Source organism: Buceros rhinoceros, unplaced genomic scaffold (genome assembly GCF_000710305.1).
Source record: "Buceros rhinoceros silvestris isolate BGI_N320 unplaced genomic scaffold, ASM71030v1 scaffold6291, whole genome shotgun sequence".
In the NCBI taxonomy this organism is placed as follows: domain Eukaryota; kingdom Metazoa; phylum Chordata; class Aves; order Bucerotiformes; family Bucerotidae; genus Buceros; species Buceros rhinoceros.
Genome location: NW_010394740.1, coordinates 61,337 through 83,475, shown reverse-complemented (window position 1 = coordinate 83,475; position 22,139 = coordinate 61,337). Strand labels below are relative to the sequence as shown.

General features: G+C 36.7%; 1 protein-coding gene across 1 annotated transcript; it reads left to right on the top strand.

Moving 5' to 3' along the window:
* Nucleotides 1-6,914: 6,914 nt before the first annotated feature.
* Nucleotides 6,915-18,258, top strand: LOC104501489 (neuroligin-4, X-linked; the record flags this gene model as incomplete). Its single annotated transcript, XM_010145305.1, has 3 exons — nucleotides 6,915-7,100; nucleotides 8,978-9,767; nucleotides 17,359-18,258. Coding segments are annotated over 3 exons (1,826 nt in total), but the record flags the coding sequence as incomplete, so codon positions are not given.
* Between the last annotated feature and the right edge of the window lie 3,881 nt (nucleotides 18,259-22,139).

The following is a 22,139-nucleotide window of genomic DNA, read 5'->3' as shown; positions in this document are numbered from 1 at the left end:
AGGTACGCTTTTACAGTGATAAATGTGATATGTACAGACAAAAGCTGGTAGAAGATATGAAGACTCTGCCGTGTGCTTGCCATTTGCTCTTTGCTTTTAAAAGGCCCTACTGTGGCATTTCAGAAATGAAAACAAAGAAGAAATCATTATGCTTCAAAGCAGAGTCTCTTGGATCTTGTTTGTGTTGTTTATGTCATATTTCTGATCAGATGCTGTACCAATCAATCTTACTTGTGAGAATTTTGCCTGACGAACAAATTGCAGCAGGCTGTACAGGTCTGGGCAGCAATTGAGAAGAGGCATAACGGCAAAAGAAATGTGAAGCCAGACAACACAGCAGAGGTTTAAAAAGGAGGAGATCGATCAAAATGCACTAGCTTGTTGACTTTGCATAGTCTTCTTGATCATTAATTTCTCGTTATGATACCTTGGCTGTTCAATGTCTCATATTAAATTTGGCATTAATTTTTAGGTGAGAGCTACGTCTTAGAGAATAAACATTTTGTTTTTAAGAAAACCTGTGAAAGGCAAAGAGGAAGCAAAAGTACTGAATTTGCAGAGAATAGTGCACCTCATTTCAAGATGCAGTTTAAAAATTGATTGTAGTAGCTACTAAAATGTATGATAAAATGAAGTTTAATCATTCCTTCTTTGTATTTTCGTCCCTTAAATAGTAAAAAATATATAACTGATTAACTTTCTGCTTTGGAGTTTTGTTTAAATTTTAAATTCTGTGTAATTTACCAGTACCAAACTATATTTGCAAATTTTGAAACTATTTTGATCAAGTAAGAAAATAGGGGCTTTCACTCATCTGTTTCCACTGGAAGATTTTATACTATCTACTGCAGTATAAATTTAAAACAAACAAACAAAAAGAAAAAACAAACAAACAAAAAAACCCCAACCAACCAAAAAAAAAAAAAAGAAAAAAGAAAGAAGCCCTGAAAGAAAGAAAATAAATAAAGAAATTTCAACACTCAGAGTTGAAATTTAGGCTTTCAGCCAAGCATCAAATTGATTTGGTATGGAATAGGGCCAGGGGCCAAAATATGAAGATAAAGAATGGGCTTTTCTTGCGGTGATGTAATCCTGGGTATTACTGTGTGTGAAATGGCAAAGAAAAGTTGTCACAGTATTCTATTATTTGAATAATTTAAAAAGAATGAGAAATCAGTACATAGGAATAAAATATATGCAAATTGCCACAAGACGGTGATCTTATTTATCTCTCAGGCTGAAGCCATAGTCTTCATGTCATAATTTACTGTATTTAATGGTGTTGGGATTTTGTCTTTATTTTTTTCTAAATATATGTATTTTTTTTTCTGTTCTTCTTAAAGTGAATTTACTATTCATGCCAATGGCTAGGTTAGTAATTCCTGAAAGATAAAACCTTCTTTTTTCTGCACAGCTACTTCAGAGCAAAAAAGAGCAGTGAAACATGTCTTCAAAAGGAAATAAATTCCTCTTCACTTTCTACTGCTTAAATCCAGGAAAACTGGAGTGAAGTTAGGGGAGTCATTCAGTGTTTTCACCTCAATAGCAGACAGATCAAGAGTTTGCCCTTTTGTCAGACTACCTGTCCTCAGCAACAGGAGCCATGATTAACTGAGATTACTTTATTGCCTAGTAGGGACACATTTCACATAAACTTGTCTAAAAAATAGGCGTCAGGTCTAAGCCGGTCATCTACATCTGTCTGTTTTCAATGGAGAAATAAAATTACTTTGATGGGAATTCAACCAATCCAGAGTTTAAGCTACATTTGGAGAATTGTTTGGTCTCTCCACAGTAGTTGGAGGTTTTAATACAAAAAACCTATTAGATTAGATACAGAGTTTTCAGGCATCCAAAGTTAAAAGTGACCCATACATCCTTCCATATCTCCTCTGACCTGGTTGTTTATATGACACAAAGATGTCAGTTATGATTGATGTTGCTTATTGATGTACTTACACTATTCTTCTCAAATTATCTATTCAATGCCCATAAATCACTGCATAATTTTCATTTGAAAATACTATCATCTAAGTATTCTGATACATTATATTCCAATATCATATTTAGTGTAAGTCAAATACTTTATAGTTGTTAAGCAGCCTACTCAGCAATTCGCATATCTGGACAGGCTGCATCTGTGTCTGCTCCTTGCAAATTGAGATTTAGTGGTTGGAAGAATACAATGTTGATCCTAAGCATGTCCTCTCTAGTATTTTAATTCAGATCAAGAGTGCATTTCCACAGAAAACCTCAATATTGTCTCCATCTTCTTGCCCATTGTTTTGCATTGCAGAGAGATTCTGTAAAGTACAGCCTGGACCCTTCCAGATGTACCTCAGCTAGAAGATGTGCTCCCCCTTACGCACAAGGTCTACCAGTGGTCATTCATTGAGTCTATGGGACTGGACAAGAGTCTGGCTGTAGTAAAAACCAGTACATCAAATGTGTAGAATGTGGATGCAAGGTCCAGCTATTCTGTTTTAGACTCACTCTTGCAGGTCTGTACTACATACTAATACAGGGATGGCCTCCAGCCACGAGAGGAGGCTGGAACTGGACAGAAGCAAACTGACTGGGCAGATTTTATTGCCCCTATCTGGGTGGATTTTATTGGATATTGTCCCTGCTATTTGTCACTGTGGATTCCCACACAACTTTTTAGTATAAAGGAGAAATATCACCACTGTTTTGATGGGGTTTGTTTAGTGTCTTAGTAAGATTTCTGTGACATAATGGGAAAGACAACTCTGAAGGTAGACCTAGGGATTTCCTTTTGTGTAAGTGGGATCTAAAGGAGCTCTGTCTGTAGCTTTGTGTCTTCGCTGTGTTATCAAAACAGTGCAAGTGACAGCATGTAGAGTCCATTCATTTTTGAAGGCTGTGGAAAGGAAAATGCCCAGTAATTTCCATTTGTAGTCTTCTTCCTCCTTGACTGTAGCTAATCTAGCAGGTTAAAACTAAAGCATTTGTCTAGAATGCTTCCCTTAATAGAATTAGAGAAACAAAAGGAAAAAAGCTGACTTCAAAAACCTCAATTTAAAGAAGCATTACTTTTCTCTGCATGAAAGAATGTATAAAAAATGAAATGCAAGATTAATTACAAGTAATAAGTAAAACAAATTAAGAATAGGTTTCCTCTTATAAAATTATGCATTTTAATTTATTTTTAAAGACTAAACTGTCATAAGGAAAAGCTGCTCAATTCATATGCTTTAAATCAAATCAGTATCAAAGCAGTTTATTGATTTGTTAATGACATATAACTAACCAGCCCTCAGTGGGCTATGCTTTCAGGATCAATATCAGCAATACGAAAGATAAACTACAATACTAGACGCTTAAGAATGGTTAGTAAACAGTGGAAAATTTCTAAACACCCTTCTGTATCTAATACCCGAAAGATCTAATTGCATACACAAATAGACAGATCTAAGTGTACACCAAGCCACCCCCAGGCTGTGTGGGTCACCAGAAGCCCTGTCGGGAGCGGGGTGTGTGTGGAAGTTCCCCCATGCTTTGTGTGGGACATATGGCTGCTGGAGCAGCATCAAGTGAGCTCCTGCCACTCCCGACCACCTACTGACCCAAACAGGGTAAAAAACACCTCATGAGGCCCTACACGTGCCAAGAGGGTCCTTCTGTGTGCCAGCCCCTGGCTGGGTGCAAGTGCCCCACAAGAAGGTGCTTGTCCAGGCTGGAGGCCGTTTGCAATATCACTGGCCACTTCTCACAAAATCTGTCCAGCTGCTGCCCCCTTCCCACCTACTCTCTCTACTCTCAAGAACTGTCGCTCCTCTTTTGCCCCTCTTTTCAAGCTGACCTTTACTTCCAAAGACTCTAATTCCTTGGTTACTACTCAGTTCAGCTGGTGGTCATCTTTCCTTCTGGCACAGTAAGTTTGGAGAAAATATCCCCTTAGAAAATTTGGGGTATTTCACTCGACATACATGGAATGCACTCACGTTCCCCCTTTTCAGCCCTTGCTGTTTATGGCATTTTGCAGTGGGAGAGCTGTGTGGTCACCCTTCCGAATCATTATTTAAGAGGTGATAGATTTAAGAAGTCAAGAACTGAATATTACTGTTAATGGCTTTCTCTATCACTATACAGGGGGGAAAAAAGGCTTTTTGTTTTCCATATTCAACTACTGTCATTCCTTCCTCTGTTACATTAGGCTAGTGAGAAGAACTTGCAGGTTGTATAAAAACCCCTACCTAAGCATTTTCTGAACACAGAAATCACGCCAAACTGTAAATCAGGAAATATTCTTAACTGCACTTAAAAACATATATGTAAAAGGCACATCTCAGAAAAAAACCCTGCACTCTCGTTTGTTCATGATTTTAGCACGACACATGAAGATACTGCTCTGAAATCTTCACAGAAGTCACAGGAAAAAAAATAAAATCTCTTAGTGTTTTGTATTTCTGGACTAATAGTTAATCCTTGCCTGAATTTCGTGAAATGTCTTTGAACAAATCTTTTCATCAGGAATTCAGAGAATGAAAGAAAATATGTACTCATCAAGAAAGACATATTTATGAATTCAGTTTGTGTGATCTGGGGCTGACACTTTGCCATGATGGTTAGGTTTTAAATTAAGAAAATTTGTCCTTGCAATTAACGAGAACCAACAGAGAACTGTGGAAACAAAAGAATCTTCATTTGAATAACATCAGATATTCATTGACTGCAGTTTTACTCAGTCACCTTTTAGTATATTTGGAAAGAATTCAAAATTGCAAAGTTCAACCATCTTTAGCTTGATACTGCTAGAAGAGCTAAAATGTGTTTAGGCTCTGATTATTAATTACCATGCTGCTTTAAAGGTTACAACAGTCACTTTCTCCCAGGGAATTAATAGTTCTGATTGAATAAAGGCTTAACTATGGAATATTATAGAATATTGCTGTGCGCTGCAGCAACAAAGACAGCAGGTTATTCTTTCTTTGATAGTCCTAAAAAAGATAATAAAGGCATGTGAAAAAGAAGAAAACCACATTTGCCAGAAAAAAAAAAATTGAAGCATTTGTGGATTAAGAGTTTGTTTGTTCCCCATTGTGACAGAAGAGAAAAACTACGTTAACTGCTATTCTATTCTAACTGCTGTGCTTGCCATTATTAGAGACTTTTTAATGAAAAAGCTGTGTCGGACGCTATTTAGCAATAAGGATATGATTCGTGTTATTGCAATTGAAGCAACTGTTTTGTGAAAAAAAATAAAGGGCTCATCAGACACTTGCTGACATTAAATATGTATTAATAATTAGCAATTGAATATGTAAAAGATTCTTTTGGGTGCAGGGTAAAATGTTCCATTCAATCATGCCTATCATTGCATGTAGAAATCTGTAAGGCCATGTAGCATTCTATATTTAGCATTTAGTCCTTATGTGATCTTGCTTTTAAACCTGGAGTCTGGATTTTGCATCTCATTGTAGGAATTTTATCATAAAAAACATTACGGTGAAAGTATGACAGCTGTAAATGTCCAACACATCCTCTTCTTTTCTCTTGCCTTTTCTTCTCCCACTTCTTCCGTACTGTGAATCCCTTCCACCCTGTGTGTTTTCATTCTTCCTATTACTGAAAAAATAACTATAGCCAGAGGAAAGAGATCTGTTCGCCTTTGCCAAAGCAGGTGAAATGTACTCCAAGATATTTTTTTCTCCTAGGGACCTCAGGCTTGCCTTACAGGCCTCCCTAGGAGCTCGAAGGTCTTGTCACAGCAGGCTAAGATAGCTCAAGATTACAGACCCTCTCATCTCAGACTGCTCCAGGACTGCAGATCTCTTGAGTCCTGGGGCCCTCTTCTGGCAAATTTATCTGAACTAATAATTAGCTTGGAAACACTAGCCAAATGATTTCCTTGCTTTGTCTTGATAGGCAGCTGTCAGCAATGTCCAAATCAGTAATGTCCATCTGAAAACTTTCATATGTTGTAAAGTATTTCTAATAGATTTCTGAATTCCAGTTGTCTGTCAGGAAAAGGTCTGTGCGAGTTAAAAAGAGGATTTGAGTACCTGGCTCGATGTGGTAATTTGGACGTAGCACAAGGTCTTAACTGTGAATGATAAGCAGCATGGATAACTGCCTTGTTTCACCTTAGCTGGTTTCAGAAAAGCTAAATTAATCTCAGTCCTAGTCTTTCGGTCATTTTGTTCTCAGCTGCAAGACAAGCAGCAAACGTGCCATGCTGTGTTTCTAAAATCTGATAACCACCGTACAGGAGCAAAAAATAGCAGTACAGCTTTCCCTGCAATTTCCAAGAAAAGAGACAAAACCAGATTTGTTCAGATAAAACCTCCCTACCAAAAGCTGAATTGCCAAGGATTTACCTGCTATCTTCCCTGTAAATAATCTCCGTGAAATTGGAGTGTAATTTTTTTCCTGGGCTTTTTCCTGTTCCTTTTAGTATTTTATACATCCTTTTCTTCTGAGTATGTCTATCCATATCACAAGTACAATAATTTAAAGAGCTATGTAGTTCAGGTAAGAAGCATTTGAATTAATGTGTTAGGGAGCCTTGTCCTCAGTGGAAGATGGGGTAACTCACTTTGCACAAAAATGATTTCTTGAGTTTTTGTACGTTACTCACATAACGTTATCAAATGTTTCAAATCTTCAGTCTGTATTGTTGCATTGATATAGGTTTATTTCAAAAAGGAAATAATGATTTTTCACAAATGTGACATCTGCGGTAGGGGAAAACAAACCAAAGCCAAACAGTGTGCATAATGAGTTCCACTGCCTGCACTGGAGACATTTAACTAGGACCATGACCTTTAAAAAAAAAGAAGAGAAAAAAGTGCCCAGAAGATGAAAAGATGGGGAGCTGTGTTTTGAATATGTGGATACCCTGTAGCTAACTCTCTATCTGGTGAACTAAAATTATCTTTTTTGCCTTACAGGTTTCTTAAGCACTGGGGACCAAGCTGCAAAAGGCAATTATGGATTGCTTGACCAAATCCAAGCTTTACGTTGGATTGAAGAAAATATTGGATCTTTCGGAGGAGACCCAAAAAGGGTTACTATTTTTGGATCTGGAGCAGGAGCTTCCTGTGTTAGTCTCTTGACACTCTCTCACTATTCAGAAGGTAACAAACTTCTGAGAGAAGTATTTTAAAAAAAGACAAAAAAAGTTATCGTGTAATGAAAATGGCCATATCAGGTAGGCTGATACAGAATTACATGAGGTCTGTAATTTTTGTAAAATTCCTACTAGCTACTATTCTGGATTTGGTTTAGTCAACATAAATATTTTGATACGAAAAATTAAATTCTTTTATAGCAGAAATTTCATGCAACAAATGCCATGGGCAATACTATACTTTTTCTAGCTGTATCAACAGTCTGTCCTGGCTCCTGTCAAAGAATTTGCCCTAATTAAAATGGAAAAGAGCAATGACCTTTTTCATTTTTTACACTCTCTTGTCTGCACTTTCAACATGCATTTAGATGGTTTCGTTACTTAATATAACTTTACCTTATTAAAAATTGTATTTCACTCACCACAAGTAGTGTCCGATCCCACACAGAGTTCTTAATATTTTGCTAGGTGTTTGGGCTGTGGCATTTCTACCCTCAATACTTCACCCTCCCCGCAAAAAAATACACCCCAAGAATGTACAGCACCAGTACTGATAATAAGATAATTCTTAAAAATTCTGATAATAAGAACAAATATACGAATAATTTATAAAAGAAGACAAGACCAGAATAGCTATTGTATTTATAAGTATATTCTACTTCTATCACATTAAAACATACCGAAATCTATAAGGATTAATAAGCCCTAGGAAGCAGTTGTAGCAGTGCTGCTGGTAAACACTTCGGAAATACATAGAATTATGCCTGACAATTTAGTCTATTGAAACAAATAGGGTGCAGTAAATAACTGTTGAGTAGGCCAAAATCAATCAGATGGAACCATGAAAAACTTAACTAATCACATCATTGATATTTTGTAGTATGTGCAATAATAAGCAATTATCACAAAGGTATATCAACCACAGCCAGTTTTTCCCATAAATCCTTCAAGGTCTTTAAATGCTTTTGTAACTGTTGCTGTCTTTGACATTGCAAGAGCTTGATGGTAGGAACCACGTGCAGAAGAGGCCCAGGCATTGCAGTTTGAGTCTAAAATAGGCCATTTTAATGGTCTTACCAGGAAAAAACAGATGGGGCAGATTCACCAGTAAGCTCCAGTTGCTTTTCAGTGCTCTGACACAAAGAAGCTCTTCAGACCGGGTCTTTCACTTCTCTTTATATTATATCTCTAAAACAACTAGAAAGAACTATTGAATTGTCTCTTATTCTCTTCTTCAAAATGAGAATATATTTTAATTCAACATATAGGCAGTGCTAGCACATGCACTCACACAAAATAATAATAATTAAAAAACCCCTAAGATAATAAAGAAAAAATGATGTCCAGCTAGAAGACTCAAGCCTATTAAAGTTATTTTAGCAGAGTAGATTTTTTCAAATTATATGTTGCATGCCTTCTGTGAAGGAAATGAGAGTGTGTAATTTTCATTTGACCTTTAAACTACTGAAGAGCACATTTATGAGAGTCATTTACATGTCGGAGAGGATATGATTGCTTGTAGCTGCCACTCCTTTAAAGAAGTTGTTACAGGACTACCACTGTGCTGAAGCTAGGGGACTTCCATTAAAGATGCAAGAAAACTGCAGTACAAGCAGGAGTTTTGTTCTTGAAACAGTAACCCGAAACCTTCATGCTTTATGCGTGTGAGCATCAGGAACAAGAGAGATTTTAATTAGTAGCTTATTAGAGATATTATTAAAAGGGAGCTGTGAGTAGAATATATGGAAATTGAACGGAAATTTAGCTATATGCTTCCTTTAATTATTGTATAATCAAAGCTTTCTTTGCTTAGTGAAAGCTGCTTTTAATTTTTTTTTTTTAAATATATAATTGGGTTTGCATTTAAACAATTTGCACCTGCAGGTTTGTTCCAAAAGGCAATCATACAGAGTGGAACAGCCCTGTCCAGCTGGGCAGTGAACTATCAGCCTGCCAAGTACACTCGGATATTGGCAGATAAAGTGGGCTGCGACATGCTGGATACCACTGATTTGGTTGAATGTCTTCGGAATAAGAATTACAAAGAACTCATTCAACAGACCATCACTCCAGCCACATACCACATTGCCTTTGGGCCTGTGATAGATGGAGACGTGATACCAGATGACCCTCAGATTCTCATGGAGCAGGGGGAATTCCTTAACTATGATATAATGCTGGGTATGAATCAAGGGGAAGGTCTGAAATTTGTGGATGGCATTGTAGACAATGAAGATGGTGTTTCCCCCAATGATTTTGACTTTTCTGTCTCCAATTTTGTGGACAATCTATATGGTTATCCAGAAGGGAAAGATACACTGCGAGAGACCATTAAATTCATGTACACCGATTGGGCAGACAAAGAAAACCCTGAAACAAGACGGAAGACCCTGGTTGCTCTTTTTACAGACCACCAGTGGGTTGCTCCTGCTGTTGCTACTGCTGACCTTCATGCCCAGTACGGATCTCCAACATATTTCTATGCATTTTACCACCATTGCCAAAGTGAAATGAAACCCAGCTGGGCTGATTCAGCTCATGGCGATGAAGTCCCTTATGTGTTTGGGATTCCTATGATTGGCCCCACAGAATTGTTCAACTGCAACTTTTCCAAGAATGATGTCATGCTTAGTGCAGTAGTCATGACGTACTGGACTAACTTTGCCAAAACTGGGTAAGTTTAACTCCTTTTTTCGATAGTCAATTTCTAAAATAGCATACCATTGCAGTGGCTTTAAACCCTGATCCTGCAGTAGTACTATAGCACTATTTGCATAAGACAGAAAGTAACTGGGGCTTATTCATATTTAATAGATTTTTAATTAGTGTGTTCCCTCAAACTATTTTCTTTCAGTAGCTCAGTGAGAATAATAATGCACTCTATTTTTTATTTTAAAAATAGGGCGATTATTAAAACAAAGCATGTCTCAGAGAAAAGGCAGCTCACTAAGATACTAAAAAATCAGAGGCAACATGTCTACTACTTGAAGAAGGAACTGTCAGTCAGATAGCACTTATCTGCTACAAAAGAAAGGAAGTTCTTTTTTCTAAGCAACCTTCACAGAGATGGGAACTCAGGGAGGAATTGGAACAGAAAGGCAGACACTGGAAAGATTTTTCCCTCTGAGGGCTATAGTGGCAATAATAAGTACTTGACTGAAATGAAGAAGAGACTCAGATATAAATTTTGCTTTGAAAAGGTTAAAAATTTAAATTAATGCTTCTTATGAAACAAAATAAAGACATCAATTTTGCCGAAGCAGAGTTGTAAACGCCAAGGAAAGAACCCTCAAAGCAGCTTAATCTGCGAGTGCTATTAATAATTTCTTTCTTCTTCCTATAGCATTCTTTTAAAGAGTATTGCAGTGCTTTACTTGAGCAGCAAGGGCTTTTTTGCTAACCTTGAGTCTTCGGTACTGAATTAAAACAAAGATACTTGTGGCACAAAGGAGCTGTAAATCTTTCCCATGAATGCTTAATGGCAGGATTGGGCTCTGGAAACTGCAGCTTTACTGCACTGCAGTAACTGGTGTGTGCAGCTATATAAGAAACATTCAGGGATGCCGAGGGTAAAATACTCAGAGGCTTCACCAGCTCTTTAATGAATCCGAATACTGTTCAAGGGAGAGAGATTTTGCAGTCTTAACAAAAACTTCAAACATGAATTGAGTAAAAAGCAATAAAATGCTTCAGGTCAATTTACAAGGCAAAAAGACAGCTTTTGTTGCACTGCATTTTAGACAAACAGGTACTTTTGCATGCAGAAATCCCACAGTGTTCCAACGATAGTGAGTGAACTGCGGAATATTTGGATATATTTGGCAACAGGAAGTCATGGGTACTGGATGGGCAAATTTTGGAATGAAAGCTTGCTTCGTGGACAGAGAATACCACATGCTGGCTGTACCACACACTCAGAAAGATGATTACACCGTCACTCTGTCTTTATAGATGAAGTGCCACACATACATATAGGACTTCAGATCTTCTCAAATATACATTATTGGAATTATTACGGAAATGCAAAATCTCCACAGTCTCACTATCATTTACAATTACTGTATGACTATTCCTTGTAGAATAAGAAGTCATATTTAAGCAATTTTTTGAGCCTGACAGGAGCTTGTCGCAGTCCCAGCTGCCACCATGGCTCATAACTGCAAGCACTTTCCAGCTGTTAGCCAAAAGCTAATTTCAGCAGGCTATACATGCCATCACCCAAATCTCTGGTTATGAACCCATTGTCACACTACAACTAAAGGCACAACAGGTGCTTTGAGAGAGCCATTAGTCATTTCTGAACCTTCACCATTGCTGATGAAACAGGAATGGGGTACACCTTCTATTACAGACTTGCTCCTTTATAGGCAGTCTGAAAGATTTGTCATTAAAAATGATCTCTGGCTGTAAAATTTCGGTTTTCACATGGAAAGAAAAAGAGCAACACAAGACGCATTATCTTGCTCTTTTTTTTTTTTGTTTGTTTATATGAACAATAATTAACTGTTCTGGATAGTGCAAGAGAATACTTGAAGGAAAAGAATATTTTGATATTACATTTGCTCTGTACCTCTGATGCCTCCAATGGAAAAGGGAAGATTGTAGCACCTCAGACTCTGAGCAACAGGGTACATATCTGGGTTGACCATTCTCCTCTCTACCCTCCCACATGCAATCTGGAATCAATGTGCCCACTCAAGTCCCCCAGCTCTCAGTAAAATTTGTATGGTTCAAGACTGCATTGTTGGGGGCTTTATTTTGTGGGGTTTTTCCACCCTTTCTAAAACGGATTGTTTCCCATCCTTATTCTGATAAACCTTGGCCTGATTTGTGTTTATACCCACAGCAACACATGTGAAAAATCTGTTAATTGAAAGATATTTTTATTCCACGTTTCCCTGTAGGTGAGCCCTGAACAATAAAACTGCAGATTTATGTAACTAATTTTAATGTCTCTGAGACTTTTCCAGTTTTGATGACTCTCCCACAGAGGCTGCATCCAGGTACTTATTGTATAATTACGGCTCAGGTGGTGCATCGTTCTAACATGCCACCCACTGCTAAAAAACACACATTGTTTAAAGGTCCTACTGCCAATGCTGAGTTTGGAGGGCAGGTCAATCTTGTAAAATCACCAGGTGTCAAAGACATAGCAGAAGGCACAGTGCTTTTATTGTGTTTTATTTTGAAGTCAGTTACTGGAGCTAGCAAATAGGAGGTGACAAAATGTTTAATGGCAAATGGATCATGCTTGAAATGAAACTGTGGAAGCTGCGTTTTGTTAGTACTACGTTTCCTATATTTTTTTACCTTGCTATGATGACAGTTGTTTGTTTTGAGGTTGTTGTTTGTTTGTTTTCCATTGATTTGCTTTAGGTTGGGATAGTTAATTTTCTTCCTAGTACGCTGGTACAGTGCTTTGTTTTGGATTTACTATGAGTATAATGTTGATAAAGTTATAGATTATTTTAGTTGTTGCTAAGAGGTGCTTATCCTAAGTTAAGAATTTTTCACTTTCCCACGATCTGCCAGTGAGTAGGTGTGCAAGAAGCTGGAAGGGACCATGGCCAGGACAGCTCACCCAAACCAGCCAAAGGGGTTTTCCCTACCACAGAACCTAACATTCAGTATATAAATTGGTTAGAGTTGGGGAGGGGGGACAGATCCCTGCTCAGGATTGGTCAGTGGGTGATGAGCAATTAGATTGTGCATCACTTGTCTTGTCTTTTCTTGGCTTTTATTTCTCCCTCTTTTTATTAATTTTTCATTGCAATTATTTTTATTATTGTTTTATTATTTTATTTCCATTATTAAACCGGTCTTATATCAACCCATGACTTTTCTTTGCTATTCTCCTCCCCCTGCCACTGTGGGAGAAGGAGCAAGTGGCTGTGAGGTGTTTAGCTGCTGGCTGAGGTTAAACTAAGATACGCATTAACAGTCCTTTGGACCTTTTCAAAATTATGTTTCTAACATGCCTCGGAAATAGGAAAGCAATTTGTTGCAGAGTAGGTGTGAGAAGCTACATTTGAGATACAAAAATGACATGAAAATACAGCTTTTGATTCCACCATGTGCAAAATTATATGTGAGATCTTCATTAAGAGATGAACTTGAAGCTTCGGTCTGCTGCCAGTAGTACTATCCTAGCTGTAACGGTGATTTTATATGCTCAAATGTTCTGTTAGTAAGGGCTGCGTTACATCCTTCACAGATATATCAGCAGGGGGAGAGTGAATGACATGAGGGATGTGTGCCAGTCCTTCACACATATTGTGCCAGCTACAGTCTTGTGAAGAAGGATTTGAAGTTTCATAGAGTAGATATGAAGCCATGCTCTCATTAGAGGCATCTACCGGGTTTCTAAAAATTAACCTTCTTTGAGGAGCTACAATACTCTATTTTTGCTCCCATTTATCCAGTTCTACCTAAGCTGGTAACGGGAAAGATAAAGACCTAAAGGATAAATCCTCGTTTGGTTTGTAAATTAGATAAATACTCATCAATTATTTTACTAACATTGATTCTAAAGCAAAAAAACCCAACTGAGTTATTAAGGACTTCTATGTTTTGTATTCAGTTTGGCTTTCTAATGGAAGGCGCAATTAAATTTACAATGATTAAAGCATATTTTCAACTCAATTCTCTGTGAACTCGTTTATGAGCTTTCTTTTTCATGCTTTTGTCTGAAGAAATAACTGTTTTCAATGGCCAATCTGTGTTAGTCAAACAAAACAGTCTACTTAAGGTTTGCTTTCCTTAGTAGATATAATAGCTGACTGGGAGTATGGTGACAGTGTGATCTGGTGACAAGTGAGGAAAGGAGGTAAGGGAAAATATGTTTGTGTACCAGTGCTTCAGGCTGTACCACTATTAATATTGTGACAACAGGAAAAAATCAGCAGAAGCATGAAGAAATGCCATACAGTTTTTCTCTCTTGGGCTTTTTTTTTTTTCCCATATGGAGAAAAGAGGACTGCTGAAAGAAAATAAATTATGAAGGGGCCTTTTGATGTCTTGGAGACAGCCTCAGTATGTAACTGCTACGACATTTTGCTCTCCAATGAAGTTAGAGAACAACTCAAAACAATAAAACACTTTAAGTGTTAACATAACAGTTCCTTTGTCCTGAGTGACAGTTAATGCTGTTATGGAAATAGTTAAAAGAGTAATGGTATTTCAAAATGTTATATGGAATTCAGGATAAGAGAAAACTTTGAAGATTCCACATGATTCTTCCCATGCCAATATCACCGGATATGAAATACTCAGTTCCCTCATTTGCCCTCCAGGTCAGCTACCAATTCACCTTGTGAACAGGAATATGTGTTGCTCTTCAGTCAGCATCTGTTGCAGACAGATTCACTTCATATCACCTGAGAAAAAATCAATGCTTTGAACGTACATTTATAGCCCATGAGATGCGAATTAAAAGTCAATAAACAGCAGCATGTCAAATTGATCAAAATCAGTGCAGACTGAAAGTGGGAAAAAATTGATAGGTGAAATCAGATGATTCTGCACATTAATAAAAAAATAACTTAGATAAGACAAGAAAGACCATCATATGATCTTCTATCATATTAGATGCTCTATGTAGGACTTGACTTAGTTATTCCATTTTTTTCAAGGGGGAAAAGAAAATCATTTACATTCTTATCTTCCAAATCCAGAGAGAATATTCACACCATTTTTCAGTTATTGGAGCTGATGTCAATGGTAGAGTTCTGATAACCTCAGCAAAAAATTGAGTTGTCTGTAGGGCTGGCTAAATTTTTTTCTCTTCCTTGTTTCAGTGGACAGCTTCATGCCCACACACAGCTGTGTAAACAAATCCTGAAATCCAAAACTAGCCTCACGTAACATAGTTTTGTCTCGTGTTTGGAGGAGGTGGCAGCATAATTGGCTGTTCCTAATATATATAGTTAAAAAGGAGAGATGAGTGTAGAGAAAGGAAGAGGCAAACGAAAAAGGAGGTTGCTACTGACTTGTTTGTAGGGGAAGGGGATGCTAATTTAAACAATGTTTAGTTGCTAAAATCATAATTGGCTGTCATTTTTATAGGGCCATTAAAAAAAAAGATAAAAAGAAGTGCATGTCCAGCCTGGCCCATTGAAATGAGTACTCAGCTGCTTCATCTCCTCTACTGTGTATCAAGTGCAACACGTTCACATGAGCTAACTCAATTTAGACATTTCTGTAGGACCCAGAGTCTTCCCAGAATCTTTTGTGCTATGAATCAGAACACCCAGTAGAGAGAACACTAGATGGACTTTCTGCTGTAACTCTTGTGGGATTTTGAGTTTCTGAAAAGAGAAATGCTTTGTGTTTTGGTAATCCTACTGATTTTTATTTTGCTTTAGAATGTATGTGTTGAACTCCAAGGTACTGTAGTAGTAGATATGTTGAATTGGGCCAATATCTTCTCCCCTGGGTTTGCCAAATCTTTCACTCTGTTCTTTAAGAACAAAATAAAAACTTTTATTACCTTCTTGAATACATGTTAGAATCCCTCAGAATAGCAATATACATCTGCTACTGTACTGCTTGGAGGTGGATATTGCTTCTCTAGATTCAGCTAGGATGAACAATTACTAAGCAATTATAATTTTGTTCAGAATTAATAGAATTAGCTAACTATTACCACATAAAATGAAAAATAAATACATAGATGAATTAGCCACACTTCTAGAACTCCTAGTTTATCTTATTGAGATGTGAAAGTTTTGATACAGCAATATTTTTTTAAAAAACAAACCACCCAATAAACCCCCAAATACTTAAAACCATAAGCATAAATAAACCAAAGTACCAAAATTATATAGAAGAAATCTTCCTTTCACTGAAAAAAAAAGGTAAGATAAATTATTTCAGATAAACAGATGAATACAGGAATCATGATTATTAAAGTGAAATTACCAGTCTGGTTTAAGAGCTGAGTATCTCTTTACGAACAGCAAAGGAATGCTAAGCTATGCAATCATGTCAATGAGCTTTTGAAAATGGAAAAAGAAAAAAGCTAAGATGCTTTAAAAGCTGTAGAGGTGGGTCTTGGTATTCCCGTAACATACATAACAGTATATTGGAAGAAAAAGAAAACATTAGAATCATTTCCACAGGAAATAAACTGATGCATATGGGAGTGGAAAGGAGAATGGAAAGTTCTCAGAGTAATGCAGAGAAAATGAATAATATACTCTCAGTATAATACAACACAAAGTCCCAGAAAATAATCTTTGCTGCAAAAGAAGATTCAAACGCATACACAACAGAATATTGAACTCAGTATTGGTAGTTTTAAATTTCTGTATATTCTCATGCCAAGAGGAAATCATATTTAGAGAATGTTTACCAAGATTATAAGGATACGTAGACATTAACCACTTTTAAAAGTTTTTTGTGCCATTGGTTTGAGTTGTCTATTTTGAAAGTATCTCTGACTAGCGTTCTACTCTTATCTCTACTACTAGTACTGTTGTATATACTCCACTACTTAACTGTTATAAAACTCATTGATCTCAGCCAATATATTTCTCATCCCTACAAACTGGGACAGAATATAGGCCCACTGTCCTACAGCCATTAAACCTAGTTATGTATTAGCAATGATCACACAGAACTTTCACATAGTCATCTGCTAATGCAAATGATGGAAAAATTTGCAACATTCAAATACTTCAAAGGCTTTTCCCTAAAGCAGATATTCAAATGAAGGGGGACTAATAGCCCAGTAAAGGAACAAAAAGAGAAATAATTCCCAGTTTTATGTATTAGCCTTACCACTTCATGTTTTGAAGTTTTCTGTGTAGTATACTCAGCTAGTATAAATTCTTATGGTCACATGGACTTCCAGCGTTGTCACAGTGATTAGATGCCCATATTCACCTCTTAGAGCAGTAGAAGTAGTGGTGCCTTTAATGAGAAAGTCAATGTCAAACCTCAGGAAGAGCTGACTCTACATCTTTAGTATGGGGAAATGTACTCTCTAAGAGCTTTGGAGTATGATACTGAATCACAGAACTTCAGATGAGCTTTTGGGACTTGAAACACAAATGTGACTCTGTTTTCATGTAAGAAAGTATTGCAGTGTCTGAGATGCACTGTACAGTAAGTAATTTTCTTTTTGCTAAGTTACAGAGGGATTTTTAGCTTCTGTTTTTAAGTTGTTAATTATCAAAGAAATCATTAACTAAAGGATGGAAGGGGGGTTGCCTTTGGTTTTGTTTTTTTAATGCCTATAATATTGCTTTTTTTTATTTTTGTAGAGACCCAAACCAGCCTGTTCCACAGGACACAAAGTTTATCCACACAAAACCCAACCGCTTTGAAGAAGTGGCCTGGTCCAAATACAATCCTAAAGACCAGCTTTATCTGCATATTGGCCTGAAACCCCGAGTTCGTGATCACTACCGAGCAACAAAAGTTGCTTTCTGGTTGGAGCTAGTACCACACCTTCACAACCTGAATGAAATATTTCAGTACGTTTCCACAACAACTAAAGTCCCCCCTCCTGACATGACATCGTTTCCTTATGTGACACGACGTTCTCCTGGTAAATTGTGGCCAGCCACCAAACGCCCAGCAATGACACCTGTCAACAATCCCAAACATTCAAAAGACACACATAAAACAGCTCCAGAAGATACAACAGTTCTGATAGAAAACAAGCGAGATTACTCCACAGAGCTGAGCGTCACCATTGCCGTGGGGGCATCCTTGCTGTTCCTCAATATTTTAGCTTTTGCTGCATTATATTACAAGAAGGACAAGCGGCGTCATGAGACTCACAGGCGCCCTAGCCCCCAGAGGAACACAACCAATGATATTGCACACATACAAAATGAAGAGATTATGTCACTGCAGATGAAACAGCTAGAACACGACCACGAGTGCGAATCGCTGCAGGCCCATGACACACTGAGACTAACCTGTCCACCCGACTACACGCTGACTTTGAGAAGGTCCCCAGATGACATCCCGCTAATGACACCCAACACCATAACCATGATTCCAAATACATTAACAGGAATGCAGCCTTTGCATACTTTCAACACCTTCAGTGGAGGACAAAACAGTACAAATTTGCCCCATGGACATTCGACCACTAGGGTATAGCTCAGCCCTTCCCCCTCTACTCCCACAAGCCACTTGGAAGAAAGAAAAAACAAAAAAACAACAAACAAACAAAAAACCAAAAAAGAAAAAAAAAAGAAGAGGAAAATGTTGTAATACCATCCATTGAACGCCTTGTCAAAACAAGTAAAAGAGAAGGACAGTCATTATTTTCTTACTGATCCTTCCCACAGAAACTCTCTGGTGTTAAAGATCAACTACAAACCCTGTGAAATGTGAAAAGTGTACATTGCTGTTACGATACTGCTTTAAGATCTCAGCCACTTTGATTGAAAGTTGAGGCCAGAAGAAGTCATTTAAAATGGTGTTTTGAGTGTAAACAAGTAAAGCAGAGTCTTCTGGAACACAGAGCCAGTGACTGTACAGATGTTTTGGGGTTGGTTTTTTTTTTGTTTTTTTTTTGTTTTTAAATAAATAAAATAATTAAAAAAATTCTTTATGTGCCATACCATGAATGGCCCTTGTTAAAACAAAGACATCACCATGGGCTTTTACCCAGCGTATGAAGCTGTAATCCAGACGGGGGAAATAGAATTTTAGTATTAAAAACAAAAATGAAAAAAAAAGAGGAGGACTGACTATGCAGTAAAATACGTATAGTTCTGTGCAAAGAGATGACTTGCCAGCCTGAACTATATTTAAAGAAACTTTGTAAAAATGTACATAGCTGTGAGTTTAAAAACAAAACAAAAAGGAAAAAAAAAAAGAAAAAGCTTTTATTGATGTTTTCAGTTTGAAAAGAGCTTTTAGAAAGATTGTGCATTCAGTTGTGACCTATATGTATATACATTAGTCATATCACCTCTGTTTCCTCCAGGCCCAAGGGAGGATTTTCTTCTTAATTACTAGTGGTAAACAAAAAACATGAGTTTTTTCTAACATGTTTCATTTATATGAGGCCATGGTGTCATGCAGAGGATACAGTTGTCTGTGTGACCTGCGTATTTTCTCTTACAGGTTACACTAGTGCATGTTAAAGTATTCATAGGAGATTGTTGTTCTTTTCTGGAAAGTTTTTTTTATATAATTTAATTTTGTGTTAGCCTTTGTTAAATTGCAACCCAGCAATGGTTTGGAACATGGAGGAAAAAAAACACAAATGAAAATAATTACTATTTTAAGCTTGTCGAACTGAACCAAGAAACATCCAATAATATATATTCAGAGTCCAGTTTGTAGTTCTTGGTTATTGTGAAACATTAGGAAGAGTTTTGTGCCCTGACAAAAGCAAAGAAAGCCTGTGTTTTGGTCATCCTTTTCTGAGGAAAACTAGCTCTATATTCACCAGCAGCTGCAGCAGAATCTCAGCTGAGAGAACACCTTCTTAGCTTTGCTAAACAAAATAAAACCACGATTTGAAAGTGGGGAAATGGTGGGTCAGTTGGCTGGCTGTTTTTTAAAGTGTTCAGAAATGATCAGTGTGTAAAGAACTTCTCTGCCCAGTGTCCTGTTTTGAGAGCATACCTGTTCAGAAAATACCTTTTTTGCTGATTTATTTTGCTGATTACACAACAGCCCCATAGTCAGTAAACATTATGGAGAGAGAAGCAGAGAAGTCTTCAACTGTTCTGCGTCTGAATAAAACCAAAAATCTCAGAGAGCACCACTCTCAGGAAGGGCAAAATTCTTAGCTGATTATTCTCTTCTGCCCCTCCATCACTAGGAAACCGGGGGCCAAGCAGAGCTATCAAACAAAGCAGCTTAGCAGCTTGATTCAAACAACCGATTTGAATGTGAAAAGCTAGAAGTAAATTCTTGCAGATGAAGATTGCTTTATATTTTGTCTTTGAAAGTTATTCCATCATCGAGAGATAGTAACCAAAGATATTTGAACAAATTGGTCTGCACTTGAACATGATTATCCCAGATGTATTTTCTATTATAAATTCACAACTAAGCTGCATCAATATCATATGTCCCATAAGTATCTAACACAAGATGCCTTGTACATCTTCTTGTCTTCTATGCTTTTAGTTTTCCAATAAAATGTCTTGGAATAGTCACCCCTACAAATAAAGTCAAAGACAAGGTGAGTTCACTGAGATGTTTTCATCTTCACAACTCCTTATTGTAGCAGGCAGTGAAAGAGATTCTGAATGAAAAGAAATAAAAAGAAAGTTAATGATGTGATAAATATGCAACATGTGGCTCATATAATCCTTTATCTATAATAAATGTACTATGAACCTGACCTGTATGCTCAGGTTGGAACGTGATGAAGCAACCCCAAAGTACAACTAGAAGCATTTAGAAATCTGGTTTGTTTTGTTGTTTTTTTTTTCACTGATCCATCACATAATATTGATTAATGCTGACTCTATACCAGACCACTCCCACCACCTATGTAATGCCTCAGCTGAGATGCAGCAGTTCATAACTCTTTCAAAAAAAAAAAAAAAGCTTAAAAAAAAAGAAAAAAGAAAAAAGTTAAAAAAAGGTAATGATGCTTGACATCATAATCAGTTGGGTATGTTTGTAATGTGAATTACAGTATTTGTTTAGTACTTCCAATTGTCTTCTGCTAGCAATATGTACAGTACTGTGTCAGGCTTGTGACATTTGGGTAAGAAAAAGATTCCTGTAAGTGAATGATTTTAGCTTTTAAAAGTAATTACAATCAAGTTGATTTAATAATTTGATACATCTGGACTGATGTATGATTTATAGAGGGAACAGATTTATAGGGTCTTCATAGAATTCTATAATAATGATATCAAAAATATACTTTACAAACTGTAAAAGAAAAACAGAAGTACTTTTCCCAGGCTTATATTCTTGACCTTAAGAGGCACACAGGGTTTAATGGTTTCTTCTGTTATTGTTTTGCAATTTTTTGTTTTTTGCCTTAAGTAATGATAGAAGATATATATGGCTGGACACATATGTATAAACTTTTCAGCAGCATTTTTAATAATAAAATATCACAGTATTTTCTAATGCTTTGTGCAAAGAACTATGTGTTCATCCTTTTGTGTAGAAAGTCTTTCAGAAGCGTGTTTTCTGCCCCATCTTCATTCCATTATCTAATGTAAACAATGCCTTGATACACAGTACAAAAATATTAAAGTAACAGAGGTTGCACTTTTAAGTTAGCATTGAGTTTTCATGGCTTTTGTGGTTCTATAAGCCTGCCAGTAAAAGGAAAGAAACTTAGACATTGAAGATACAAGAAAATAAGCTCCGTGTATTTGTTACCAGATGCATTGCAGCTCCCATTGAAGCAATGTTTTAATTGTTTTGTTAGTATTTTCTGTGGCATTGGAAAAAAAAAGTTTAGGTAAAGCAGCTTCCCGTCTTAGTGTACAGCTTAGCAGCTGAAAAATGTTTCTTCCAAAATAGGGATCAAAGTAATTCAAATAAATCTAATACATCCAGCCTCCACAAGTAAATATACTTTCATTTTCTATTTAAAATACAGATAAACATTGAGTTTTGTTAGAAAAAACATATGTAGGAGTAGCAATATAAGTTACTCATATATATACTTAAGGAATTTACATATATTGCAGATGTGTTAATATCATCCTTCCTTCAAAAGCTGAGAAAGTAAATATAGTTTGATCTTTTATGCTGTTAAATTCCATTTACCAGCCAGCTTTCCTTTCACTGGAAAGGTACATAGGCTTTTAGTATTTGGGCTGGATATTGTTTGCTTTCTGTAACTATTCTGCTTAATAGAGGTACTAACAATTGTGTTTGATGAGTTTTGAGCATGTTATTGAAGAGTATTTGCAAAAAGCAAATTCTGGACGATCCGTATCAGATTTTTGATATGAAGAATCAAGCTTCTGAGATAGAAACATATTATGTGCCTACTGACCTAATCAAGCAGCTTGGATTTTGACTATTGAATTTGTATATAAAGCTTTTGCAAATAAACTGCAGATTTAGAACTGTTCAGCAAATATGTTTA